This window comes from Chiloscyllium plagiosum, chromosome 12, assembly GCF_004010195.1.
Source record: "Chiloscyllium plagiosum isolate BGI_BamShark_2017 chromosome 12, ASM401019v2, whole genome shotgun sequence".
Taxonomy (NCBI): domain Eukaryota; kingdom Metazoa; phylum Chordata; class Chondrichthyes; order Orectolobiformes; family Hemiscylliidae; genus Chiloscyllium; species Chiloscyllium plagiosum.
Genome location: NC_057721.1, coordinates 9,473,466 through 9,497,314, shown reverse-complemented (window position 1 = coordinate 9,497,314; position 23,849 = coordinate 9,473,466). Strand labels below are relative to the sequence as shown.

The 23,849-nt window shown below is 40.0% G+C and overlaps 2 protein-coding genes across 3 annotated transcripts in view; one reads left to right on the top strand and one right to left on the bottom strand.

Moving 5' to 3' along the window:
* Nucleotides 1–21,178, top strand: part of LOC122554966 (integrator complex subunit 6-like) — a 95,735-nt gene extending 74,557 nt beyond the window's left edge. The window contains exons 14-17 of the mRNA XM_043700434.1: nt 2,385–2,607; nt 5,389–5,760; nt 13,760–13,853; nt 20,334–21,178. Of these exons, the coding sequence (XP_043556369.1) occupies nt 2,385–2,607; nt 5,389–5,760; nt 13,760–13,853; nt 20,334–20,427 (783 nt within the window). The 3' untranslated portion in view covers nt 20,428–21,178. The remainder of the gene's footprint in view (nt 1–2,384; nt 2,608–5,388; nt 5,761–13,759; nt 13,854–20,333) is intronic.
* A 624-nt stretch (nt 21,179–21,802) lies between these two features.
* The window catches only part of serpine3 (serpin peptidase inhibitor, clade E (nexin, plasminogen activator inhibitor type 1), member 3), a 29,285-nt gene continuing 27,238 nt past the window's right edge, over nt 21,803–23,849 (bottom strand). For both annotated transcript variants that reach the window (XM_043700438.1, XM_043700439.1), the window contains one exon: nt 21,803–21,884. In XM_043700438.1, the coding sequence (XP_043556373.1) occupies nt 21,841–21,884 (44 nt within the window). In that variant the 3' untranslated portion in view covers nt 21,803–21,840. The remainder of the gene's footprint in view (nt 21,885–23,849) is intronic.

Here is a 23,849-nt window from a genome sequence, read left to right as displayed (position 1 = left end):
CTGTAGTCCAAATGTCTTCAGCTGTTTTTACTCCAGTACTATTTTTCAGATGTTTAAGGCAATGGAACCATAAATAGCATAAATAATTTAGTAGAGACATTAACGTCTCCCCAGCCCTGTCTTTTAGCTGTTCTGACTCTGAGTTAAAATGTTGCCTCACAAATGTCATCAACCCAATGATATTCATATGCGACCTCTATTCAGTGCAGCAAATAAAATACAAGTGAGCATCAATGGTAAATGGTGACATGATCTATGCAGACTGTTTATGTAGATTGTATTTGGAAGTAGCACAAACTTGCCACAATATTTGGAGCAGAACCTTGGTTGCAATAGGAAATTTGAAGGTATGGATAAGTCATTGATCCATGTGTGTTTTTGCCATCATTTCAAAGAATAAAAAAGCACTTTGTCACAGTGCCACCTAAACATTGCCAAAATAGCCCTTCATGACGATGAAGTCACTTAAATGCTCATTTTCCCCTCTCTTTATATTTTGGGTTTAGAATTTTCTTCGAGGTATTCCAAATATGTTCTTAATTAAAGTTCTTATGAAATAGTGTGCTGAATTGGTTGTTGAATTCATGATCTCAATGTTGTTTGAGCCAAAGTCCATCAGCCGTCTGTTCAAAAGAACTCTTCAATTTTTGGACCACAATGACAATCCTATCGAATGACCTTTAGTCAGTTTCTTCCCACAGAAACTATTCATTACATACTGGTAGAAAATAAATCAGTAAATCAGTAAGCACAGGGTACTCTCTCACGAACGCAAGTCCCCAGGTGATGGTGGATGGGTTACTTAACTGCAGATCAGTCACCGTGGCTGACTTCATCCTTGCCACATAGCAATGCCCATGTGACACACCCCATGATACTCCCAATAGGAGTTGCTTCATAAACTTTCATTATATTACTCTTGAAAAGGAAGAAAATGCAAACTATTGTAGTGTGGGGGATGGAGGTGGTGAAGAACAAGGGTATGTGGCTAATAGGGAAACTCTTTCAATGAACTGGTTCAGTGATGTTGGAATAAATGACCTCTCCTTTGCTGCCGACAAACAACAAGCCTGTGCCAAGTTAAAATTCCGAGGGCAAAAGCTTCTCCCAAGCATGATCCAATTGAACTAATAAGCATTTCCCCTTGTTGAGGATAATTGATTGGAGGTTCCTATTAACTTAATCTGCTTGACTTTATGGAGGAAAACAATCACAAAAGTTTGTGAAATCTCTGTCATGTACAGTGATTTAAAAGTGGCAGATAAGAGACTGTGGACTAAAAACAGCCTCCATATTGCACGAAGTCTGATTACCTGATGTAATTTACCAATATGAGAAAATGAAGCTGTGGAGTTTAAGACCGTAAGAAATGGAGACAGAAGTAGGCTGTTCAGTTTCTCGAGCCTGTTCTGCCATTCAGTAAAATTATGGCTGATCTGACTTTGCTCATGTCTATTATACTGCCCTTTCTTGATAACTTTACTGATCAAGCATCTGTTCATCTCAGCCTTATACAAGAGCAATATTTACCGACCCTGGCCAAACTCAAGAAGAAAGGTGACAACCATTCATTGGTTCAATTTTCAGAATAGTTCCCTACCCGATCAGCGTCAAATTACCTGATTTAAAATGTAAACAAAACCTGGCATTTATAACAGTCAATTGTCATTAATTGGTGCATTCTTCATGGCAAAGATTCAACTAATCAGAATTTACTTGCCAACAATCAGCCGGTACTCTCCTCTTGAAATAAAAATGTTAGTTTTTGAAATTTTGTTAATTGTCCTGATAAGCGTAAGACAAAATGTTGCTATGAAATGTCATTTTTGCAGTGTTCAAGCTCTGTCCTGCCAAATGACTATTTGTAAGGTTACTTAATAATCTCTGTGCTGTATTTATACTTTTGTACAGTGGATTAATCTGAGGAATCTTAACAGAACTTGTAATGCTATTCACTCACTTTGTATTCTTGCATTTCAATGAATGCTTGGTTCTTTCTTGGATTCATTTTGTTTGCATTTGTATTTCAGTTTTTAACAACTAACTAATTTTAAGTAAAAATACATTTTTGATTAGCAACAGCAACTTACAGCTTTCATTAGAAAAAAATCTTTCTTGTTAACAGTGAGACTTTTGTTGAGCTACAATACCACACTAATATGAAATTCAGTATCTGCACCTTGCAAAATAACTTTTACTTCAGGGTTAACATTTTTAAAAACATTTTTTCTTCAAAGTAAAAGTCACTCAAAGGAAGAGTTTATGCTTTAACCGGAGAAGTCAGTATCTGCTGATACTTAGCAAAATGCATTATGATGATAATTACTATATTGCAAAATGTTTTTACTTGTGAGCATTAAAGATTGCGGTTCTTTGCATTGCAGGGAATGATGATTGATGAAGCAGATGAGTTTGTGTCTGGGCCACAGAACAGAAACAAACGACCGATGGAGCAGAGCATGTTAGGGATTCCAAAAAGGCGTCGGTGTATGTCACCATTATTAAAAGGGCGTCCACTAACAGCAACTAATTACATTGGAGGAAAGGGCCCTCCTTTTTCACCAGTTCCACAGCCAGACCTTACAAAGCCAGTAGCTGTTCTTCAGGGTAAGGTGGTATGCAATCCATATGCTCTACTCTGCTGGTTTATTATAGATGTGCCATACTACTCAGGAGAAGGAAGTTGACATGTCTGTGACTGCCTGTTGCAACCGTTGAAAGATTGACACAACATTGCTGCTGCTAAAAGTAATAAAGGCAAAAACTGATCAGTTTTGTTAAATCCTCAGTTCCTAAACGCAACATACAGAAATGAGTCTGCCTAAGCTATATAGTCGGACAAAGTGAGGACTGCAGATACTGGAGATCAGAGCTGAAAAATGTGTTGCTGGAAAAGCGCAGCAGGTCAGGCAGCTTCCCAGGAGCAGGAGAATCGACGTTTCGGGCATAAGCCCTTCTTCAGGAATGCCCGAAACGTCGATTCTCCTGCTCCTGGGATGCTGCCTGACCTGCTGCGCTTTTCCAGCAACACATTTTTCAACTAAGCTCTATAGTAGCTTGTGATCTGTAACTTACTCGAGATGCTTATTTCATAACAGTTCCTTTTGTTGAGTATATTAGAGACTGTTTTGCTCATTTTCGTAATTTTGCTTGTCACCTCTGCCTTCCTTGTAATATCGTACTCGGAATTGTTTGACTATAATTTTTTCATGCCCTGTGTTTCACTTGTGGCTTCAACCCTGAATGACCCCCTTGTTTCCTCATTCCAAGAGTTTTGAGAACACTCTTTACACCCCTTCTGCCTATGAAATCAACTAGTTTAGCACAGATTAACATTAAACCTGGGATATTTGCTTTCTCCTCATTGATCTCAAAGCCTTTTATGTTGTTTGTAATCTTAGGGCCGCTAACTCTGCCATGCTGACTTAGAGGCATATAATGTGTGGTGGCAATGCACTGAATTGTCAGTGATCTCTAATGTTTGCAGATTGTCACTTGGACATTTACAGTTTGTAGGTGGATTTATGCAATACAATCAGAATAATCAATTATGTACTTAATGTTAATCAGAAATGGAGACAGTTGCTTACATTATGTTGAAGAGCTTAATGCCAGCTTGAGTGGTGTACCAAACACTCTACAAGTGCATGGGAGTAACTAAAAGGAATGCAACATTATTTCTAAGTTCACAAAGATGGTTTAAAAAAACCAGGCCACCTATTTAAAATGTACACTACTTCATGACCATGTAATGCCATGCGACATTGGTTGTGTGACTGTCTAAGCTACTTTAGAATACAGTGTTCATGCTGTTAAACCTGTTGGTCACCTAAATTTAAATTTAAAATGTGATGACTCTTTTTGCCAGAGTTTCTTGTCTTGATCTGAGGATGAAGCATATTAAAGTTTGTGCATATGCTACTTAGGAAACTGATGGCCTCCTATCAGGCTCAAGACAGGGCTACCATTTGGCATAATCGTCTGAGGATAAGCTCTTGTTTTTATTAGTGTGTGAAAAGGATTCTTCAAATCCCAGTACAGTGCCATTCCTACCTTGTAAAGGCCCAGACAGAATGGGTGTCCTTGTCACTAAATGGATTTTTGGTCATTGTCCGATGATCTTCCGAGAGGCCAAAAACCTTGTTCAAGATACTTGAGCTTTCGGTTAATAGCTGAGAGAACACCATATGAATTAGGAGCTGTGGTAGGTCATTTGGCCACTCTACCATGCCTGCTTGGGAGATAGGGGGAAAAAACACTGCTATCTGTCACACACAACTTATTTCAGTCAATCTCAGTCAACCTAGTTTGGGGATTTCCTTGACTACTCACTCTTATTTATTTCTCTGGTTTCAGATGGACTCTTTAATCAGAACAAAACAGGTCAACACAGTCCCCAAATTTTCATTCACCCTGAAACATTTATGTATTTCTTGACCTAAGGAATCTGATTCTATATAAGTGAAGTAGAATTGCCAATTGCTCAGATGTTTACAAAGCACAGTTTCATTAAATCAAATGACTTGACCTTGCCTTGGATGCCTGTTACACTTAGGTGTTCAGAACAAGGTCATCTATTTCAAACCTGATCTCTGATCCCAAATGTGTTAGAACAAAGAAATCGATGGGCACATACCCAAGGCAAAATGAAATATTTATGGATAGGTTATATCTATCGTATAGATCTGAGAGAATTTGTATATGCATAACACTTGGTCTGCGTTCCAAAACCTTCACAATGTAATCACCTCAAGTGTAGTTGTTCTGGTTCAGTTGACAAACATAGTATCCAGTTGTAGAATTATAGAGATGTTCAGCACAGAAACAGATCCTTCGGTCCAACTCGTTCATGCCGACCAGATATCCCAACCCAATCTAGTCCCGCCTGCCATGAGATCTTATTATGCAACGACAGCACAGGTGCAATTTGAAACTGGGTCTCTTGGCTCAGAGACAGAGACACTGCCATTGTGTCACAAGAGCTCATAAACTGTTCATTCACAGCAAGATTCTTAAATCAACAGGTGATTAATTACTGTATTCTGGTCATGTTAGATTGAGGGCCAAATGTTGATGAGGATACTGGGAGAACTACTGACTCTTAGACAATAACATATGTCTGAAAGCTCAAGTCTGAACAGGCAGATGTGACCTCTTGTCAATATGCCTTTCAAAGGGCAGCACTCTTGGTCGTGCATAATTTCGTTATGATTTAGACTATGTAAAAGTCTTTCCTGGCTTGAACCCTTTAATGGTGAGAGTGCTAAAGCTGAATCAAGCTGACATTTGGAAAGAACCATGAGTAATGTAATGTTTAAAAGTGCATTTTGTAGGTATGTTTATTAAATGTGCATTAGAAAGTTATATTATCGTATTTCTCTCTTCCAGAGGTTGAAGAAAACCAGGCTGTCTGTGTTGACTATGTTGAAAACAATATTGCAGACACAATTCCAGTTGAAATTGCAGCCCAGAGACTTGAGTCAGCACCATCTCCAATCCATTCAACAGCTGGTTGTGTGGAGTCCACAAAAGAACTAGTAAATCATGAGATGGACAGTGGTCTTTTAGTAGTCAACAATAATTGTATCGGCAGTGTTGAACTTGACCATGAACAATCAAAGGACAGTGAGATATGTCAGGATGGACTTTTGAACAGGTCTTCACCAAATGCCATTAAAACACTTATGAGGTCAAAACAACAGGAAACTAATACAGAGCTAAGGGCACAAATTTTTAAGGAGATTCGCAAGCCAGGCAGACGTAAGTATCTTTTAGGGGTAAAATGTACTTTTTTCCACTTTATGGGCATAAGTATCTGAGCCAATCTGCTGCTTGTTGGAACTATTCCAAATGAGTATTGTTGACAGCAATAGGCAAATTCAGCAATGTTGTGCTCCTGCTCCAGAGCTGTTGGGCTTGGATGTTCAAGATCTAAATGTATATTGCTCAACGTGTGAGGTGTTCTTCCACTTGGCAAGACTCTGATTCAATCATACAAAGTCACTGTCTTGTGTTGGAAGTCAGATTCCACTCTCTTTCCAAGTACACAAGATTTTACATTTAGTTCTTGTCAGCTACTTGGACACAAATACTAATTATTGCTGTTCCCAGTCATTATAATCACGTACTGCTTGACTGGGGAGTATATTTCTTTCTTCATTCATGGGATGTTAGCATTGCTGGCTCTACAAGCATTGATTATCCATTCTTAATTACCCTGGAGAAAATGGTGTTCAACTGCTATCTTGAACTGCTGCAATTCATGAAATATAGGTATACCCACAAGTGATATTTGGAAGGAAATTCCAGGGTATTGACCCTGTAACAGTGAAAGAATGGTACTACTGTACCAAATTAAGATAGTGTGGGTCTTGGCAAGATACTTTGAAGTGGTTGCTATCCTGTGTGTGACAATAAGTTAGGGTGGGATGCTCTTCAAATGTTCGGTTTGGACTTGTTGGGCCAAATGGCCTGTTTCTGTGATCAGCTGCCCTTTGTCCTCCAAGGTGGGAGTAGTCTTGGGTTTAAAAGGTGCTTTTGGAGGAGCTTGGTGAATTACTTTATTGCATTTTGTCGATGGTGTACACAAGTCGAGTTCCTTAAGAGGTATTTTCTGACTTAAGTTGCCAAAAAAGATATCTTAAGCAGTAGCTCAATGAAAAGTAATCAGGAGGTCATCCGAAATGTGGTGGAGCTTTTCCCTGTGATTCTGTTCCTTCCCTCTCAAAGTGAGGAAGGGTGTGATAGCTTCCCTCTCCTTTCTCCTCTTTGATTGTAGCTGAGAAGTTTTAGAATTTGCTAATCCAGTGTAGGGGCTTACCTGTTTGCATGCTGTTTGTGAGCAATAGCAGGACATGTTTTCTTAGTCTGTCTTTATTTTCATTGTTATTAACAGATCTGCCTGAAACATGAAAATGTTTATCAAAGTCTCAGAAACACTAAGCATGTACTCAAAATCCTCACACGACTACAAATGGAAAGGATATGAGTGTTACTGGTCAAATATGAAGGCATGAAAAAATGAGTCCAGTTTATGTTATAGCTGGTCATCTGGCCTGACTGTAGGATTTGAAAATTTTCAGTCGTCAACTCTGTTCAGAATGTGGCTGGAATATCCCTTTTACCTTAAGGCTGTTACAGAAATTGAGCACTTTCCAGTCACAATATATTTCAGCCAGCAAACTGAGACACCGTTCAAAAGTCAGCAGACAGAGCTCAAATTGTAAGGCCAAGTAAATGGATGGATGGTCAGATGACTGTTTTCAACAGCTGTTACTAGTTCAGAAATCCATTGTCTCTTCCACAAGTGAATTTGATCAGTTCACACCTGTACGGCTTACCTTTCATGGTGCTAGGTGATGAGATTTTCATAACCTGTTTCGACATGTTATATTTCAGCAGCTTTTCTCAAGTCCTTGTTAGTAGCACCTCTGGAGTTTATCATCTCTATATTGAAATGCAATTACTTAACGCTGGAAATGGGCAACCATTTTAATATCCGATCCCCCGTACTTCTCAGAAATCTTTTCCCATTTGATACTTTCTTGTTAAAAGCCAGATGTGTGAATCTGACCAAAATTCAACATTGATATTTGATATAAAACAGACTTGCTCCACTGCACGTCACATGCAGACTGGTTTGGCACTGTTCTGCAGGTCTGTTCAGTATCTTTGCGTGCGAAACTGTGCTTTTGACTGTTAAGCTAGTTAAAAGTGGAGCGTTCAGGTGAACTTGAACATGTTACTTCGACTCAGAGTCATAGAGATGTACAGCATGGAAACAGACCCTTTGGTTCAACTCATCTATGCGATCAGAGATCGCAACCAAATCTAGCCCCACCTGCCAGCACCCGGCCCATATCCCTCCAAACCCGTCCTATTCATATACCCATCCAGATGCCTTTTAAATATTGTGATTGTATCAGCCTCCACCACTTCCGCTGGCAGCTCATTCCATACACGCACCACCCTCTGCGTGAAAATATTGCCCTTAGATCTTCCCCTCTCACTCTAAACCTATGCCCTCTAGTTCTGGACTCCCCAGGGAAAAGACCTTGTCTATTTACCCTATCCGTGCTCCTCATGGTCTTATAAACCTCGATAACGTCACCCCGCAGCCTCTGATGCTCCAAGGAAAACAGCCCAGCCTATTCAATCTCTCCAAACAGCTCAAATCCTCCAAATCTGGCAACATCATTGTAAATCTTTTCTGAACCCTTTCATGTTTCACAACATCCTTCTGATGTTAAGGAGACCAGAATTGCACACAATATTCCAGCAATGGCCTAACCAATGTCCTGTACAGCCGCAATATGACCTCCCAACTCCTGACCAACAAAGGAAAGCATACCAAACACTGCCTTCACTATCCTATTTACCTGCAACTCTACTTTCAAGGAGTTATGTACCTGCACTCCAACGTCTCTTTGTTGAGCAACACTCCCTAGGGCCTGGCCATTAAGTGTATAAGTCCTGCTAAGATTTACTTTCCCAAAATGCAGCATTTATCTAAATTCAACTCTATCTGCCACTCCTCAGCCCATTGGCCCAACTGATCAAGTTCCCATTGTAATCTGAGGTAACCACCTTCACGATCCACTACACTTCCAAATTTAGTGTCATTTGCAAACTTACTAACTATACCTCTTATGCTCACATCCAAATCATTTATATAAATGAGGAAAAGTAGTGGACCCAGCACCGATCCTTGGGGCACACCACTGGTCACAGGCCTCCAGGCTGAAAAGCAACCCTGCACCACCACAGTCTGTCTTCTACCTTTTGAGCCAGTTCTGTATCCAAATGGCTAGTTCTCCTTGTCTTCTATGAGATCTACCTTTGCTAACCAATCTCTCATGGGGAACCTTGTCGAACGCCTTACTGAAGACCGTATCGATCAAGTCCACCGCTGTCTTCATCAATCCTCTTTGTTACTACTACAAAAAACTCAATCAAGTTTGTGAGACATGATTTCCCACGCACAAAGCCATGTTGACTATCCCAAATCAGTCCTTACCTTTCCAAATACATGTACATCCTGTCCTTCAGGATTCCCTCCAACAACTTGCATCAGGCTGACCAGTCTATAGTTCCTTGGCTTGTCCTTACCACCTTTCTTAAATACTGGCACCATGTTAGCCAACTTCCAGTCTTCTGGCACCTCACCTGTGACTATTGATACAAATATCTCAGCAAGAGGCCCAGCAATCACTTCTCTAGCTTCCCACAGAGTTCTGGGGTGCACCTGATCAGGTCCTGGGGTTTATCCACCTTTCTGCATTTCAAGACATCCAGCACTTCCTCCACCGTAATATGGACATTTTTCAAGATGTCGCCATGTATTTCCCCACATTCTGTATCTTCCATGTCCTTTTCCACAGTAAACACTGATGCAAAATACGTGTTCAGTATCTCCCCATCTTCTGCGGCTCCATACAAAGGCCGCCTTGCTGATCTTTGAGGGGCCCTATTGTCTCCCTAATTACCCTTTTGTCCTTAATGTATTTGTAAAACCCTTTGGATTCTCCTTAATTCTATTTGCCAAAGCTATCTCATGTCCCCTTTTTGCCCTCCTGATTCCCTCTAAAGTAGACTCTTCCTGCCTTTATACTGTTCTAAGGATTCATTCGATCTATTCTGTCTACACCTGACATATGCTTCCTTCTTTTCTTAACCAAACCCTCAATTTCCCTAGTCATTCAGCATTCCCTATATCTGCCAGCTTTTACCTCTAACAGAAATATACTGTTATCTCATTTCTTGATTGTCATTTTCTCTTCTGAATCACTGGATAGTTTAGTAGTAATTGCTTTTTGTCAATTCTGTAACCTGGAACACTGAAATCAATTATAAAATTTGAATTTCAGTTCTAATGTTTAATTGAACAGGGACAGTTAAATCAATCTCTGGGCATTCTGGTCTCTAATTTATGAAGTTCCATCACCAGACTAAGCAGGGGTCAGGTCTTGCTTTGCCTTGTCTGAAATTTAGTGATGACAGAAAGTTGTTTTCTACAGCCAGACAGCAAGAGGAGGAACAAAAGCAATAGCCAAGTTAACCTAGCACTGCTGAATTACACCCTTGTTGACTAAAGCAGTGATGACTAGGTAAGATGTGAGTTTGTTTTTGCATCCAGCAATTATTTTCTTTCCTGCCAACTACTGAATGTATCAGTGAAGCAAAGAAAGCTTTCTTGTGGCAAATATGATCAAGGACAGGGGATCAGTCTCCTTAGAGTCGTACAGCATGGAAACAGACCCTTTGGTCCAACTCCTCGATGCTAGCCAGGTTTCTGAAACTATACTAGTCGGACTTGTGCATTTGGCCCATATCCCTCAACATTTCCTGTTCGTGTACCTGTCCAAAAGCCTCTTAAATGTTGTGCCTACATCTACCATGTCCTCTGGCAGCTCATTCCATATGTGCGCCACCCTCTGTGTGAAAAGGTTGCCCCTCAGGTCCCTTTTAAATCTTTCCCATCTCGCCTTAAACCTATGCTCTCTAGTTTTGGACTCTCCTGCCCTAGAGATAAGAAGTTTACTATTCACTGTATCTATGCCCCTCACAGTTTTTTTTAATTTCAAAAATATACTTTATTCATAAAATTATTTGTATCTCTATACAGTTGGTCATACCATTCTTGTGCACACATTACATTGCTTTACATACATTGAAATTTATTTTTCCTATATACAAGTCTGTACATTTAACTATCCAGCTCTTCTGCTGAGGCGTCAGCAGAGCCCAGGTGACTGGGTGGGCCCCCTTTTCTTCCTAAGCAGGCAGATGTTACACAGTGGTCTTTCCCCACCGCGCCTTGGCGGCAGCTGCCCCAAGCTTCAGCGTGTCCCTCAACACGTAGTCCTGGACTTTGGAATGTGCCAGTCTGCAACACTCAGTCGGGGTCACCTCCTCCAGGTGGAAGATCAACAGGTTTCGGACTATCCAGAGAGCGTCCTTCACCGAGTTGATGATCCTATAAGTGACCCCCCCAACCTCTTAGATTATAAGGAAAAATGTCCCAGCCTATTCAGCCTCTCTTTAAACTCCAACCTTCCAGTCCAGGTGACATCCTATCAATCTTTTCCATACTGTTTCCAATGTAATAATCTTCCTATAGCAGAGTGACCAGAATTGTATGTGTATTCTAAAAATGACTTCACCAGTGTCCTGTACAGCTGCAACATGACTCCCAACTCCCAAGCTTAATGCTTTGACGAATGAAGCAAAGCGTGGCGAAAGCTAACTTCAGCACCCTGTCTACCTATGATACCACTTTCAAGGAACTATGTACCTGGACTCTGTCTGTTCAAAAACACTCCCCAGGTGGCCCTGCCATTAACTGTGCAGGCCCTGCCCCAGTTTTTTGCAACAGCTTTTATGATCTTAAATTGGGAGATCCAGTTTTTTTGCTCAGAGCTTGGACTGGTGCTTTTAGATTTTTGAGCTTGAAAGGTATGATTTGAATACACTTGGGCAAGACTATTGATTAGGCATAACACGAAATTCCAGGAACTGATTATCTTGCCAAAATTGTAAAAGGAGTCTGCAGGTTTTATTTGCACAGTTACTGAAAGTCAGACCAGTGTCTATTCCCAGCACTTGTTTTTTGTCGACATGCAGTGAATTTTCCCATCCAATGAGTAGTCCATTCTTGCATGCTATCCCCTCAGACTGTAATTGCACCCTTTCTAGGAGAGAGGAAATTCCTGCAGTCAATGGAAACAAACTCCAGGGGTTGACATTGTGTACTTTGCATTTGCGCTATAATATTTCTGACTCTCCGTCATACCTTTCTTGTGGAAGTGTTGCACCGTAGAGGATGACCTCCTTTGCACCCCATTGTCACTTGATGTTGGTTTCTTCTGAATAAGATAATGTTTGGAATTTGACCAAAGTCTGCACCAACAGGTTTTATTGTATTGATTTGCAGAATTCTCTGCTCCCAAGCCCGTTTTTTCAGTAAAGTATTTGGCAGAACTCCATGCAGTTTGTCATTATTGATTATATGGAAGGCCATATTATAACTCTGAAGCTCTTGAGATATCCTGGGCATGTATGTATTGGATCTGCCAAAGTTGCTATGAATTTACCTGGAGAGCTGAAGAAAATAAACTTTCAATGGCAGTTCGCTCCAAGACTGTATTCCTTTCCTTTTTCCCATGTGAACGTGTGCTCTGGGCAGTCTAGGCTTTCTTGGGTGTAGTGCAATCAGAGGCGATTTTGTGCCTAAGTTGTTACAACAGTATTTAGGTGATATTGTTCAGTTGTTCAATAAAAGAACTGCAGATGAGCCAATCTATTGTCTGTGTAAAACCAAACCTAATCACTGTCAAGGTCGGTAAATGACTACAATTGAAGATTTAGAATAGGGCCTTATTTTGGGGTTTGCAATTTTTTGGAAAAGTGCTAAATTGCAATTGTCAAGTGTTTCAAGTGTTATTAATTGAAAACTGATTCTTGTAGGAAAGGTGGCACATTTTGATACACAGAAATGAGGCACTGAGTAATCTTGCTGCTTTTGATTATGCTTGTAAATTTTGATATATACTGTAATCATTGGCCAGGAATGATCACAAGCAACTGAAGAAGCAATCTGGGTCATTTATAAGTAGGTATTTTCCAGCATCATTCTTCTTCAGATGAGTTGATTGCTTTCTTAAGCCGACTGTGTAAAATCGAAACTATTCACTATTTGCTATCTGTTGTGCAGTGGTGGTAAACCTGTGGTTTTGTGATTAAACCTATTCATAGTCAGTTGCTCAGTCTCAGCCCACCACAACTCCTATCTTGTACTGTAGTATTTCTTACAGCCTTGAGCTAATCCGGTTTTTGCAATTGGAAAATTGCAAAATCCAAATATTAACAAGGCAGTGCATAGCACATGGTATTAATGCAGAAACTGCTTGTTCAAATCCATTGTTCTCCCAACCCACTTTCCAAAAGCAGTTTCTTGAAATATGTTACTCCCAAAGCAAGTGGCACCTGCTCATTAGATTTGTATGGGGCTGCACTGCTAGCCACTCAGCGATGCTTATTTTGAACATATTCTTCCCTTTGATGTTTGGAGGGTTTACAAGATATCCAGCATTATGATTAAACCATTGGTAATGACTTAAAATCGTGTGCAAATCTCATGTGGTTTTCAAGCCTCCCAAAGAGACTAAGCACCTGCTGACTTTTTTTTTTGGAGCCTAAAACTCAATATGATACGGATGGCCTACTCTTCATGATTCCAGAAAGCAGCATTTTTGTTACAGCTATGTTTGCTTTAGAAAAGGAGAGCACTAATTCCATTTGTTTTCTAATACTTAATAAACTTTGTAGGTAAGAAACCAAGGTAAAGTTTGGGCAATTCATTGGTGGAATCGGAAATGGACAAAGCTCTTCTGAAAGGGCCAAGTATCCTGTAACATTTTGCTGTTACTGAAGTGATTTGCTCTAATATTCATAATTTTGCATCTTGCTGTCACCAATTGGATGGTGGCGTGCAAGTAGTGAACTGATCTTCATAATCAATCATGGTAATGGTAAAAATCAAGCCCCTTCCACTTTACAATTTCTATCTTCAGTCAGAATCTCAGCATGATTTCACTCACTTTAAACAAATGTCAGATTAATTAGAGGGAATCTCACAATGGCCATCCTAATATGTCACAATAATGACCTGCTCCAAATGTATAGTGCTTATGTTGTGTTCTGAAGGAATAAATGTTTTCTTTTACATGTTGCTAATTTGATTATGGTCTCCCCTTTTCAGATTATGAAAATATCTTCTATTTATTAAGACTGGTGCAAGGTAGTTTGGAAACCCGGATGGTATTTGTGCAAAATGTCATCAAAGAAGCAGCAAGGTAATACCTTAATTAATGATGAAATGGCATTGCACTGCGATTCCAAATGACTTTCAAACCTGTTAAACCTTGATTAAATAACCAAAAGCAGCCAAGCTGAAAAAGCATGCATTAGTAGCAATTCAGTCAGGCCATTTTGGTTTTCACCAAATGAAGCTTCCATTCAAATTTTAGGCGGATCCATTTTGTTTTCTTATTTACAATCCATTTGAAACTTTAAATGTTGTTTTTCCCCCTTGAACCTCATTTTTTTTTTCTGCTACTGTTTAAGAAAGTGACTTTAAATGGCTCAAAGTTTAAAAAATCTCTCAACACTGGGATACAGTCCAGCAGGTTTATTTGGAAGCACTAGCTTTTTGAGCGCTGCTCCTTCATCAGGTGGTTGTAGAGGATAAGATGGTAAGACAGGATTTCTAGCAGAAGTTTACAATGGGATGCAACTGAAATCATATATTGAAAAAGACCTGGATTGTTTAAGTCTCTCATCTTTTAGAATGAACATGTTGGTTTCAGTTCTTTCATATGTAAATTGAAAAACTTTATTTAAAGTTAGATTCTCAAGTGATATTTAACAATAGGTGCCATGTTGGCTCAGATAATGCATTGAAGGTGTGAGGTGCCCTGTGTGAGGCTGTTTGTGCCCCACTGTTCAGACCGATTCTATTTTAAAAAAGTGACTTACATAATCTTCCATGGATTCGTGTAGTTTTTGAGCAAAATAAAATTTAATTCTGCAAGTATAAATTCATCCCTCAAACATTTGTGTGCGCCTCTGAGGGGGTTATGAGTGTCTGAGAGAGTGGGTGTATGTATGAGTAAAGGGGTATAGGGGTATAAGTCTGAGAGGGCACGTGTGTGGCAGTGTACATGTGAGCGTATGAGAAAGAGCTTGTGTGTGAGTGTATGGGTCTGTAAGTGTGTGTGTGCAGTGCAGTGGGGTCACCTGTTGTGTGACATGAACCCAAGGTCCCAGTTGGGTCAAACTAAATGACTCAAACCCACTCAACATTAAAGGAACAGTCAACTGTCAGCTGGATTTCAACCGAAGTAGCTATCTTCAGAATTTCTCATCCTTCTAAGTAGACCTCCAATTCTAATTTGTGGAATGGTAGTGTTTACTAGTAGGCTACCTCAAAGTTGACAAGAGCCGAGCAAATCCTTGATAGATTTGGATCTTCTTAGTTTTTGGACTCGGTGATTTGGGCTGGGCATATCGATGATTGGTCTGTTTTTCAAGTAAGGATTGGTAAAAAAAGCAGCTTTCAAAGAGTGGATGCTACAAGATTGGCCAAGAAATACCTTAGAGCTGCTTCAGATCAGTCAGTGTTGCCATTACTACAACAGTTATGTTTACAATGCCACTGACGATCCCTTTCCAGTTTTGGAATTGAATGATCGTTTATTTCCTCACATTCATTAACAGGATGTAGCCAGCATTTACTGCTCATGACTTACTATCTTAGAAATGGTGCTGTTGTTTTGTAGGCCATTTCAAAGTGCAATCAGCTACATATGGCCTCGAGAGTCACATAGGCCAAACTGGATAATAGATTTCCTTCCCTAAAGGACATGTGTGAACTGAAATTAGTGAAATTGAATTTAAGTTCTGTTGCTGCCTTAAGAAATCTCAAGTTGATGCTTCTGATCAATAGTCCAGGCATTTGATTCATTAGTTCAGTAAAACAGCCACTTTACCACAGTCTTGTGGAATTTGCAGAATCATGCCATCAGTCACAAACAGATCTGCAGTCAACGTTCCACCCCGCCCTGTACAAAGATACCATTGTGTTGCAATTAGTATTGTCTCCAGCTCATTCTAGGTTCCCAGATGGGATATCTATAATATAATTAGCATTATGTAGATGTGCTATGCTAGAAATTAATTGATTTTTTTTCCAGTTGAATAGCTGCATAACTAGCCAATTTATGCAGCATTATTGGCTTACCATGGGGACCACTGATCCAGAACCTAAGGGTCTGTAGGAGCTGACAGGTTCCACTCCATCAGTGACCAGAAGTATCAGAATCATGGGCGGTTGGGGTGGTGAGCTGAGGCCATGTAGAGATGTGAAAACCTGCGTAAGAACCTTAAATTTAAGCTGTTGGACCAGAACTAATGTCAATGAGAGTGATAGATGACCTGGACTTGGTGAATGAAGACGCACAAGCGGAAATTAGTGAGCTCTCATTAATGGAAGGTAAACAATGGGATGTTGGACTGTTCCAGTATACTGTGGAAATAATAAAGTCTAAGAAAAATGGCCTGGATGATAGTTTTGGTAACAGATGAACTGAGGTTAGGTAAAGTCGAAGCAATGTTATGAAATTTGGAACTATGTAATAAATGTGATGGAGTGGATATATGATCCAAAGCTTCGATTCAACTTCAGAAAGTTACCTGGGCTAGGGAAATTTCTGTTCAACCTGTACTGGATGTCAACAAGCAGTACATCAACCTAAAAGTCTGTGGACTATTCGAGAGACATCCAGTAAGGTAGAACTGGGGTCATAAGGGCCCATTCTGAAATTGTTTTCAGTTAATGTTGCAGGGCTCTCGGCCTTTTTGGTAATGTGGCAGGGTGAAAATGTGACTGAGGAAACCCTAACAGAGTTTCAGTTAAAATGGGCATGGGTTTGGGGAGGTGACATTATATTCAAGAACGTTGATGAGGAAAAGGAGGTTGGAGATAGTGAGGTTGTCTTAAAGGACAGAAGAGTCAAAGATGTACAACGTGGAAACATACTGTGGTCCAACTTTGCCATGCCAACCAGATATCCTAAATTAATCTAGTCCCATTTGCCAACATTTGGCCCATATCCCTGTAAATGCTTCCTATTTGTACTCCCATCCCAATGCATTTTAAATGTAATTGTACCAACCTTCTCCACTTACTTTTGGCAGCTCGTTCCATCCGTGCACTACCCTCTGCATGAAAAAGTTGTCCCTTAGGTCCTTTTAATATCTTTGCCCTTTCACCTTTAAACATATGCCCTCTAGTTTTGGACTCCCCTACACTGGGAAAAAGAACTTGGCTATTTACCCTCTCCATGACCCTCATGATTTTATCAGCGTCTATATGGTCATGCCATAGTCTCTGATGTTCCAGGGAAAATAGCTCCAGCCTATTCAGCTTTTACCTGTTGTTCAAACCCTCTAACCCTGGCAATATGTTTAAATCTTTTCTGAGCCCCCTCAGGTTCCATCAACCTCTTTCCTATAGCAGGGAGACCAGAGTAGAGGATAGTTTCTTTTTGGGTTGATTGCGTAGTCTGAATGTATTTTGCTACTTGGCATTTGAGCTCTATAATTCCTTACTGATCATTTCGAACTATGCACCAAATAGGAGGGTCAGTGCAGTGAGTCAGCCTAATGAAAATAGCATAGGAATGAAGTGACATTGATCCTGATTCTGAAGATAGCCTGTATTTGTTTTATTTTACTTCTAGTGCATCTGCAGTCTTGTGGATGCCTTTTCATTTTGGCCAATTCTATCCGAAATGAACAACTTTTGGAAATGTCATCTTAAGTATATGCTTTTGCATGTACTTAAGCTGTGTGAATTTTGAGTAACACTTCCTCTAGACAATACTGAACTGATGAAGGGCTTTTGCCCGAAACGTCTCTTTCGCTGCTTGTTGGATGCTGCCTGAACTGCTGTGCTCTTCCAGCACCACTGATCCAGAATACTGAACTGCTGTCCAGGAAAATAATAGGGCTAACTGGTCTTTGAAAAGTATACTGTTGCAGTTTTTCCAGGAATTGTATTGGGCAGCAAGCTTGGATGTACTTAGTGAGTGCAAGTCCCCAAAACAGCCATAGTTTACACATTTTCTGTGTCTAAGGTGATTAATCTGGGGAGTGAGCACCCCTTGGTAATGTGCAGCATTCCTTATGTCTCTCCAGAAGTGGTTGGGGGTTGTATTGATGTCTTAGCTGTACATGTGCCCTGACTTCTCATGAACCTGTTTAATAAGCATTCCTCCCTCACTAGTTCACAGCTTTCCATGCTACAGATGGAGTTTGTTGTAAGGAGCTTGTGCCTTCTTAGATTTCCCAGTCCTTGTAAATGAATGTGTGGTGATTGACCTTGTTCAGGAGGTTGCTCCAAAAAGCACTGAGATGGAAAGCTGGCAGCAAGTAGATTGAACAGGTCATCATAAAGTGGTAGAGAAGTGCAGAGATTGAGCCCTGCAGTGGGCTATTGACAAGTTTTCTCAATGCATTTCACCATTGACCAAAGTGAACTAAATCTTCTGTTGCACAGGAATGTTTCAATGACTGGGTTGGAACAAATCTGGACATGTGTAGGAGCAGGCCAGTGCCATATTGTATCATAGGCACAGTGCCATTCAGTTGTTTATCTGTCATTTTCTTCTGGAAGCCATTTTGTGTCGGTGGTGAAATACCAGAACTTGATCACTTGCAGTGCCACTTAACAGAAATAGATTTGGTTGATATCTATTTCCAGAGCTGTGCATTGGAGGACAGATGCTTAAAGATCTTAAGACAAGCAGAAAGTAGTGAAATTAGTGAACATTGAGGTTTTGGAATTGCAATCATTTTTGGCTTGCCTCTGACCAGTTTAAGCAGTGGATTCTGGTGTAGAACAAGTCATCCAGGCAGGAGCATGAAGCTGGAGAATTCTGGTGTACTGTTGTCACATCCTCCTTTTCCACATTTTTGCCTCTTAATGCTTTCTGCAGTTATGTAGATTTGAAGGGTTTGTGACTATTATGCTCTGCTTGTGCCAGCCCCCTCTTTTTTTCAGTTCACTACAGATTAATACTTGGGGGAAAAAAACCTCTGTCCTTATTACATGAAGCAGATGACTAGCAACTTGATTTGAGGAGACTGATAGATTCTTTACATCATGAGGATTTTGTGCCGTTCTCCAACTGGTTCAGGCTCCAGCCTTTCTGGTTGGAATCCTTAAAATTGAGCCCTGCTGTTATCTTGTGCCGTCTCAATGAGAGTCGGTTGTATCTGGGTAACCCAATGGTTTGTCCTCCCATCTGAGTGCTGCACAATACATCAGTGTGCATATCATAAATTGGTCACTAGTCATGAGAGACAGCTGTGCAAGGTTGTGTGGTTGGCATGACAGAAGCTCTTTTATAATTCTTCCACAGGTATATTATTGATCGGTATCGTTGTATTACGGGTTCCAAGATTTCACACTTTTTATTGACCAGCTGAGATGTATTGAATGGTTTGGTAGAACTGAGGGCATTTTGGTGAGTCAAACTGCGTTTGCAGATGGGGCCAGTGGTAGACTGGTGCAGGACAGTAAGAGGAAAGGAAAGGATTCTCAGGAGGTTAGCCTTTAGTAAAGTGGACCAGCTGATTGTGTTTAGCAGAGTTATTCCGTTGGGGGTACTAATTAGTATTGACATAATGCTGAACCCAAAAATGGCAAGGAAGGCCACTTGTAATCTTAAAAATCTTTTTTTTTTTTGCAGACTTTGAGAAAGTTAATTTCAATGTTGGACATTGAAGCTAAAGTTTTTATTTGAAAATACACCTAGACAAAGTTAACGCAAGTAGGTTTGGTCACAAACGGTAATGAGTGGTCAGTCATGTTGGAAGGATTTGGATACCTTTCCGACTATGAAAAGGATGATAAAAGCTGCAGTTGGTCAAAGTTTGGAATAGTAAGCTGAGGGTATTTGTCTTGATTTGAATAGCAATGTTTCTGGACAATTAATGGTCTCACTTGAGTCACGAGATGACTTGTTGAGGTACGAAAGTAACCGTTTTTAGTCTGTTACATTAAGGTAATTTTTTTAAAAAAAAAACGTTATTTGTCAAGCAGTTCAAGTCAAACCATGTCTTTGATTTTTCACGTGTCCTGGCCACAAAGATTAAAGTACTATGATCAACAGGCTAGGTTTGGACACAAAACATGGTACTGTTGCACCCACAGGGTATGCTGTTGTGAATATAGAATTAATATGAATGACTTCTGGAAAAAGTCAGAATCACAGGGCATAGTTTTAAAGTCGGGAGCATGCACCATTATAAGTAAATCAGTTTGAATTTTGAGAAGTATGCTTTAATGTTTTTGTTTTTGGGAGTTGGGAGAAGAGTGAGGAAGAGGGACTTGTTTAACTGATATATTTTCAAAGAATGATGCATGATTGTGATTCTGAATAGTAGAGATGCCTAAGATTAATGGTGTCTGATAGAGATAGGTGGAGGAAAGAAAAATTATCCAGAATAACGTATTGAACTATTTTTGTACTGCCCAGAGGTCAGAAAGCAGAAAAGTGAACTGTAAGAGTGTGATGCCCAACAACTGGCACAGACTACTGTGGGAATGAGCGCTGAGGTCCCTCTTTCAGGAACGGAGCATTATCAATATTAGACACTTCTAAGCTCCTCTAAATTGATTGTTTTATCCATGTCTTTTATGGGTTCAGCAAGTTGATGATGGATACTTATAATGTCACACTAATAATTCTCATTATTCTCTTACACAGGTTTAAAAAGCGAGTATTAATTGAAGAGCTGGAAGGAATTTTGGAAGAAATACAAAGTAAATCCAGTCGAGCAAATCATATCAATAACCGATAATGAATCCTGAGAAACCATGAGACTGGACTTTGTTGGTATTCTCTTTCAGCACCCAAGAAAGCCCCATTTGGACTCCCCTCAAGCTTATTTTTACTATACATTCACTGGTCTATGCTAAAATTTGTTTTAACTTTTCTTTGCACCGTTAAACTATCTGGACCTTGGCAAAAGGAGTCTTTTTTAAATCGTGCCATCTGATGGTGTATCTGCCACTTGGCTACTAAGATGTTTGTATAATACATTCAGCACACTGCGCAAGGGGCACTTCACTACCCTAGCAGATGACTTGTATGTAATTTTTACCTTCTAAAAGCCGCCATTTTGTAGCAACACATGCTTTCTTCATTAACCCTTGTTTTTGTGTTGAAGCAGCTTGCTTCAGTGATAAGTTAGATCATTTTGGCAAAAGATTGAACCATCTTCGATTTTGTTACATTGGAATTGAAGGAAGAAATGCCTTTTGCATCCACTGACTTTTGAAATGTGTTTTTGTCTTGTCTTCAATTTATCACAGTTTCCTTCTAGCCTGGCTTAGCGTCCCCAGGTCAGCCCTTCCAGTCAATCCTTGGGAACTGGCCCTTGCCAAACCAACTGAATACTCAATATACGGACATTTGTCTTAAAGCTAAGATTTGTCGAGAGCAAATTATTTTTGAATGGAACACTGTGTGTTGTAAATGGCCATATTTTGAAAATTATTTAAAATGCTTTTGTTACAATTTCCTGCATTAAAAAGTCTATTTTACATTGACTTGTTTCATTGCATATGTAACTAGTTAATTGGACTGTAGGTGCCTTCTGGCCACAAGTGAAGTGACAGCTCTGCTGCATCGGATGCCAGATGTATAATTATTGACTATTTGTTGTCTTAACCATGTTATGACCCTTTACAGTGTGTACACACACAGCACCAGCTTCGGATTGAATTTCCATTTTACACAAGGCAGCCGATATGTTTTGAAGTGGAATGAATGGAGCAGGGATGATATTTGGGAGAAGTGTATGTAAAGTCTTGACCATTTAAAATTCCTGTGGCTCTATTATTTTACTACTGTTTCATGTTCAGGTGTCAAATGCTATTAACAAGTGCTGAAAAATCAGAAGTCATCTGACACTATATTGGTGTATGGGACTCGTCATCTCCTGTGTACATGTTAGCTGCATTCTTTAGTATCACAATGCTGTAGTTTAAATAAGGATGGCTGTACATGTATACAAACTCAGTCTGTCACTCCAAATTCATTTAACAAAAATTCTGCATCGTTAATGTATAATCACTCCAAGGTAGATTATTATTTGCTGTTCAAGTTGACAAGATATCTAGTTCATAAATAGAGGACTATAAATTTCTCCAAGGCCAGAAATCTTATTTGTAAATTCAGACCAGGAGGAGTAAAACACTTGGAAATGTATTTACTCGAGAGGATCCATTACTCGGCCCATGAAAAGAATTCTTCCTGTAGAATTAAACGGACAATATTAATATTAATCATCTACATCTTTCGTATCAAAATCAAGTTTGTACAGATTGTTCAATTTGAATACGATGTACTGTATTAGTTTTAAGTGTTTTGTTTTTGAACTGCAGTTACAAATGAGGAACTGTTTGCTTTAATTCTAGTCTATACGCAAGATGGAACTGATACAATTGCCAAAAACATGCAAGGAATTTTTATACCCCACCTACCCATTGTTTAGATATTAGCTGGAGGGTGGTAAGTAACTCAGGGGTCCATTTTTAAAGCTGTCATGGCTTTGGTCCAGATTATACTTACTCGTTCGGGGACTCCAGTTCAATCTGGAGAGCTGGGATTGTTCTCCGAGCAGAGAAGATTGAACAATTTTGATAATGGTGCTCAAAAGGAGGAGGTTTGGTTCAGTAGATAGGTGAAACATTTTCCACTAGCAGCGGGATACATAACCAGAGGAAGTAGATTTAAAACATTGAGCAAAATAATCAGGCCCATGAGAATTTTTGTTTTTACTTGGCATTCTAGATGCTAAAATCAGATTTAATTGTCATTTCCTAAAGGAAATTAGACTTTTCTAATAAAGAATGGAAGGTGAGAGTGAAACTAATTAAACTCTTGGTAAGAACCAGCACAGGGCTGACTGGTCTCTTCCTATGCTCTGTGATTCTAATACTGAGTTGAGGAGCAAAGTCTTGTCAAGATGGAACCTTAAAGACCTACAGATGAAAGATGATGGGTGGCATATGGTCTATTGTCATCAGCGGTAGTTGACTTAATGCTAAAGTGGTTTAAGCTAGAAAGGATAGCGAAGATGATTCTCGATAGGAGTGAGAGGGGAGGGTAGTTATCATGGGTGACTTCAACTATCCAAATATTGACTGGGATCACTACAATACGAGTACTACAGATGGGTCAGTTTTTGTCCAATGTGTGCAGGAGGGCTTCCTGACAAAGTATGTAAACAGGCCTACAAGGGGCGAAGCCACTTTAGATTTAGTACTGGGTAACGAGCCTAGCCAGGTGTTAGATTTGGAAGTAGGTGAGCACTTTGGAGACAGCGATCACAATTCTGTCAGGTTTACTTTAGTGATGGAAAGGGATAGGTGTACTCCACCGAGCAAGAGTTACAGCTGGGGGAAGGGAAATTACGATGCAATTAGGAAAGATTTAGGAAGCGTAGAATGGGGAAGGAAACTGCAGGGGATGAGCACATTAAAAATGTGGAGCTTATTCAAGGAAAAGCTAATGTGTGTCCTAGATAAGTATGTACCTGTCAGACAGGGAGGAAGATATAGAACCCATGAGCCGTGGTTTACTGAGGAAGTGGAATCCCTGGTCAAGAAGACGACAAAATGTTAGGACAAAATATGAAAACTCAGGGCGCTTGAGGGTTACAAGGAAGTCAGGAAAGACCTAAAAAGAGAGCTCAGAAGAGCCAGGAGGAGACATGAGAAGTTGTTGGCGGAGAGGATCAGGGTTAACCCGAAGGCTTTCCATAGGTATGTCAGGAATAAAAGAATAACGAGAGTTAAATTAGGGCCAATCAAGGATAATAGTGGGAAGTTGTGTGTGGAGTCATAGGAGATAGGGGAAGCACTAAATAAATATTTTTTGACAGTGTTCACTATAGAAAATGAAAATGTTGGCGAAGAAGATACTTGCATCTAGACTAGAGGAGATTAAGGTTCACAAGGAAGAGGTATTAGAAATACTGCAGTGTGTGAAAATAGACAAGTACCCTGGGCCGGATGGGATCTATCCTGGGATCCTCTGGGGAGCAAGGGAAGAGATTGCTGAGCCTTGGGCATTGATCTTCAAATCATCAATTGTCTACAGGAATAGTACCTGAGGATTGGAGGATAACAAATGTGGTTCCCTTGTTCAAAAAGGGTAGTAGAGACTACCCTGGTAATTACAGACCAGTGAGTCCCACTTCAGTTGTTGGTAAAG